Here is a 3,225-nt window from a genome sequence, read left to right on the forward strand (position 1 = left end):
ACACAATTCAAAGTACACATATACAAAAAACGAATTACACACACACACACACACACACACATTCAGTTACACATGCACACATTTCATTACACACACTTCTTATTACAGACATATATCATATGCACACATCTTTTTGAAACAATAATAGCTCCATAGGATGACACTCAAATTAACTTCAGTGTTGGTGGAATAAGAGAAGCCACAGCACAGCCTTTACCTCTCTCTATCGGACTGTATAGTCAACAATGCCCATAAAACGTAAATATTAAAACGTACTGAGCACTTAAAAGCATAACAGCGTTATACAGTGGAAATCAGGCATAACAAAAGTTTGAAACTCACTGAAAAAGCTCCGTCTCTGCTTCACTTAAAACACATAAAACAAACAGGTTATGTCTGAGTCTGATTGCTTTTAAACAGAACATGTCCTCACAGTTCCATGGTCCACATGTTAAAGCTTGTTGTAGGTTTGTTGAAAACAATAACGGCTGTGGCTCTGGCGATAGATAAGGATAGGAGTTGCGTTAAACATTTGAGTAAGTGGTAAGTGGCCTATTTATCGCATTTAAGTTTTTCTTAACAGCTATCGCTCAAATTGCCCGTGTGTAATATTGTTGTGTTTTATAGACTAAGCAAGCCTTGCTGGAATTTCTGTCAGAAACAGAGTTGAATGTTTTTTTATGTAGCTTGGTCTGTGTGTCACCGGTGTAGCTTGCCTTCTCATTTATTTTATGGCCCACGGAGGCGGCTGGGTTTGGTGTGATAGCAGTTTATTATCTGCACAAGATAATAAAGAAACAGTTGTGAATTGACATGTAGTGTACATTCACCATGTCTCATCTCGTCTCAAATCCTCAACTACAGTGAGCACATATTACAAAATTTGAATGTCTTTTACAATGTTGAAATAATGCAATATTACAAGATTACATACACTTAATACGACCCAATGTAAATAGTTTTTGTAATGGTATAGTGGATTTTCTTTTTAAACAATTATGAAACAAAATAGTATTTCATACCAAAAATTTAAGTATGTAAAACACTCAAATCAACTATATCAAAATCAAATTTCAACATAAAATTTGTCTCACACATTTACAAGCCTAATGATAATGAAGAAAGAAGATAATAAAGAAACAGATATGAATTGACTTGTAGTGGACATTCACCATGCACTCTCATCTCGTCTCGAATCCTCATTACAATGAGGAGAACTCAGGGGTTCCCGCGGTAACAGTAAGTGCAGGTACAAGCAGGCACCAGAATATGGTGGCGCTTCCAAATTTACTTGGATTTAGCAAGCGCTCATTAACTATTAAATATGGGTGTAATGTGCTCCACCCACCAAGAAAGGCAGCAATGTTCCTAGTCTGCCGGAAGTAAGTAAAGAAGTAAAAGACACGGAGCACCGGTGAGTGCCGCCTTTTTCCGCGTTACTTCCAATATTTTACACTTGTCCATCCGAGCTTTAGCGGGCGGGAAGATATTGTTTATTAGAGCTTGCTTTCCTCTAAATGCTCCCCTAAGCTCTATAAGTGTGTGTGTAACATTTAAGAGCACCACAGGCCATGGCAGACGAGCGGAAAGAACAGCGGCGCGCAGACGCCCAGGGCCCGGCGCCTCACGGAGCAGGAGCAGGAGCAGAAGCAGAAGGAGCTGTAGGTGGCGAAGGTATGTGAATCATGTCGACCTCAGTACTTTGTCCGTTACCTAGCTAAGATCAAAGAGCAAGTTAAATACAGTTAACTTCAGCTAATCCGGACAGTTGAATAATTTGCCTGGATTAGGTTTTAGTGACAGTACGATTTAGTTGGTGCCTAGGAAAACAAGAACACAATGTTATTTTCGGTTGTTGATTTCCTGACGTTGTTTGCTGCTTTAGTTTAAACCAGGCATGCGGCCGTCAGACCAATTTTTGTTGGTCCAAACAACAAAAAGTAGTACTTTTTATTGCAAAATTGTACCAAGTCAAACATTATGTTATACCAAACTAATACTAATGTTCCAAGTCTTCTTAACCTGTTACCATCCGCCTATTTCGCCCTGTGCATAATGGTTGGACATACCCAAATGACATTGCCTATTAAATGAGGATCTTACAGCCCACATGTGAGTGTGATGCATCATTAGAAAGCTTAGGCCTTCTAGTTTCTGTAGATGTACATATGAACACGGTCAGGGCTTCAGAACTTGCACTACAGAAACCCAAACATACAAAATACATCAATTTTTTTTGTCTCGCCTGAATATTGTCAATTTGTGAAGGTCCTTGTTGACAACAACTGTGTAAAGTTTCAGATCTCTTGGAACAGGTGCTGTTGACCTTTTTGTATCAAAAAGTATATTTGAAACAAGTTTTCCAAATATTTGCCAACTTTGCCAAACCGTTTTACTACAATTTTAGCTCCTTTAAAAACAATGTATGTGAAAATGTGTAAATATGAGTTTACCCATGAATTTCCCATTATAGAGGTGAAATTAAAAAAAAGATATTAATAATATATCAAATCAAATTTATTTATATAGCACAATTCATACAAACTGCAATTCAAAGTGCTTTACAGTGTTTAAAACACAATTTAAAACAAGTAATAAAGTAAAAACACAATGCAGTTACAATGCAAAAATGTAAAACAATGTACATCAGAGTAAAGTAAAGAATAAAAATAATGTAGTATTTTAATTTTTTTAAAACCAGGTAAAATTATGAAAAGAAACAGTTTTTAGTTTGGATGTAAACACAGCCGGGGTGGGGGCCTGTCTCACGACTTCGGGGAGGCTATTCCAGACCTTTGCCCCATAGCACTGGAACGCAGATTCTCCGTGTCTGGTCTTGGCTCTGGGCATCAGCAGGAGGCCATTCCCTGACGTCCTTGGAGTCCGAGGTGGTTCATATGACACACACAAGTCTGAGATGTATTTTGGTGTTAGGCCATGGAGAGACTTATACACAAGTAGAGCTGTTTTGAAGTCTATTCTCTGAGCCGCAGGAAGCCAGTGCAGAGACCTGAGCGCAGGACTAATGTGCTCATACTTCCTGGTTCTGGTCAAGACCCGAGCAGTAGCATTCTGAATTAACGGCAGTTGTTTGACAGCTCGTTTGGAGAGGCCAGTGAGCAGGCCGTTACAGTAGTCTAGTCTACTGGAGACAAATGCGTGGATAAGTCGCTCCATGGAGCCTTCTGCTTATTCTTAACCTTCATAGGAGCAATGTTATCTAGG

The 3,225-nt window shown here is 38.9% G+C and overlaps 1 protein-coding gene across 2 annotated transcripts in view; it reads left to right on the forward strand.

Annotated features, from left to right (window-relative positions):
* The first annotated feature begins 1,441 nt into the window (after nucleotides 1-1,441).
* LOC140381600 (apoptosis regulator BAX) overlaps nucleotides 1,442-3,225 on the forward strand; it is a 75,951-nt gene continuing 74,167 nt past the window's right edge. The window contains exon 1 of one of the 2 annotated variants that reach the window (XM_072465667.1): nucleotides 1,442-1,674. In XM_072465667.1, coding sequence (XP_072321768.1) covers nucleotides 1,572-1,674 — 103 coding nt within the window. In that variant the 5' untranslated portion in view covers nucleotides 1,442-1,571. The remainder of the gene's footprint in view (nucleotides 1,675-3,225) is intronic. The other variant, XM_072465668.1, reaches the window with a different exon arrangement.

This window comes from Eucyclogobius newberryi, unplaced genomic scaffold (assembly GCF_026437365.1).
Source record: "Eucyclogobius newberryi isolate DKJ021-1_F unplaced genomic scaffold, fEucNew1.0.hap1 SCAF_5, whole genome shotgun sequence".
In the NCBI taxonomy this organism is placed as follows: domain Eukaryota; kingdom Metazoa; phylum Chordata; class Actinopteri; order Gobiiformes; family Gobiidae; genus Eucyclogobius; species Eucyclogobius newberryi.